Here is a 709-nt window from a genome sequence, read left to right on the forward strand (position 1 = left end):
GCCAGGGGACCTCAGAAGTACAGAGCCAAGCACGTGGAGGTCAGGGAGACCCAACCTGGGAGAGGAGCCGTCAGAGAGGGGAGTGGGGACAGACCCTTCAGGTGAGGCAAAGCCCTTGAGCACAGTCTGAAGGCATGGGAATGGAGAGCTACTGCACGCGGGGCTGCAGCCAGATCGAGGCCCTGCAGGAGCCGGCCCCCCAGCCCTCACCTCTGCACTCTGCTCCTCAGATGAGTCATCATAGTCATGCTTGCCCTCCTGGCTGCCGTACTCGCGGGGATATGAGCGGTAGTCCATGTCCCTGTAGTCATGATCCCGGCTACGGTTTTCCCCACTGTCATCCTGTGAACGATCGGTGGCTCCGTAACGGCCAGTCCTGTCTCCACGTCCCCCTCTGGGGAAAGAAGGATGGGAAGCAGAATATGAGGGCAGTCCTTTCCAAAAGAGGCCCTCAGCTCCACCCCTACAGGGATCCCTAAGGCCAACCCCTAATCCCCAGGCTGCCACCACCTCTCCTTCAAAGCCAGCCCACTTCTCTCCTTCCCTTCCCCACCTCTCCATTCCCTCATTGGGCCTTCAGGTGTGGCCCCCTGCCTGGTCTCCTCACCCCCCACCCAGGCCCCCTCCAGTTCATTCTCTCCACCCTCAAAGCAAGTGAGTGTTTCCAACCTGCTCAAGTCTTACTGTGGCCACTCTCCCTCCTGCTTCA

At 60.2% G+C, this 709-nt stretch overlaps 1 protein-coding gene across 1 annotated transcript in view; it reads right to left on the reverse strand.

Moving 5' to 3' along the window:
• The window catches only part of LOC105001567 (RNA-binding protein 10-like), a gene marked incomplete at its 3' end in the record, with an annotated part of 16039 nt that extends 15409 nt beyond the window's left edge, over positions 1-630 (reverse strand). The window contains exon 1 of the mRNA XM_010857901.1: positions 3-630. Within this exon, the coding sequence (XP_010856203.1) occupies positions 3-561 (559 nt within the window). The remainder of the gene's footprint in view (positions 1-2) is intronic.
• Between the last annotated feature and the right edge of the window lie 79 nt (positions 631-709).

Source organism: Bison bison, unplaced genomic scaffold, assembly GCF_000754665.1.
Source record: "Bison bison bison isolate TAMUID 2011002044 unplaced genomic scaffold, Bison_UMD1.0 scf7180017855038, whole genome shotgun sequence".
Classification (NCBI taxonomy): Eukaryota; Metazoa; Chordata; class Mammalia; order Artiodactyla; family Bovidae; genus Bison; species Bison bison.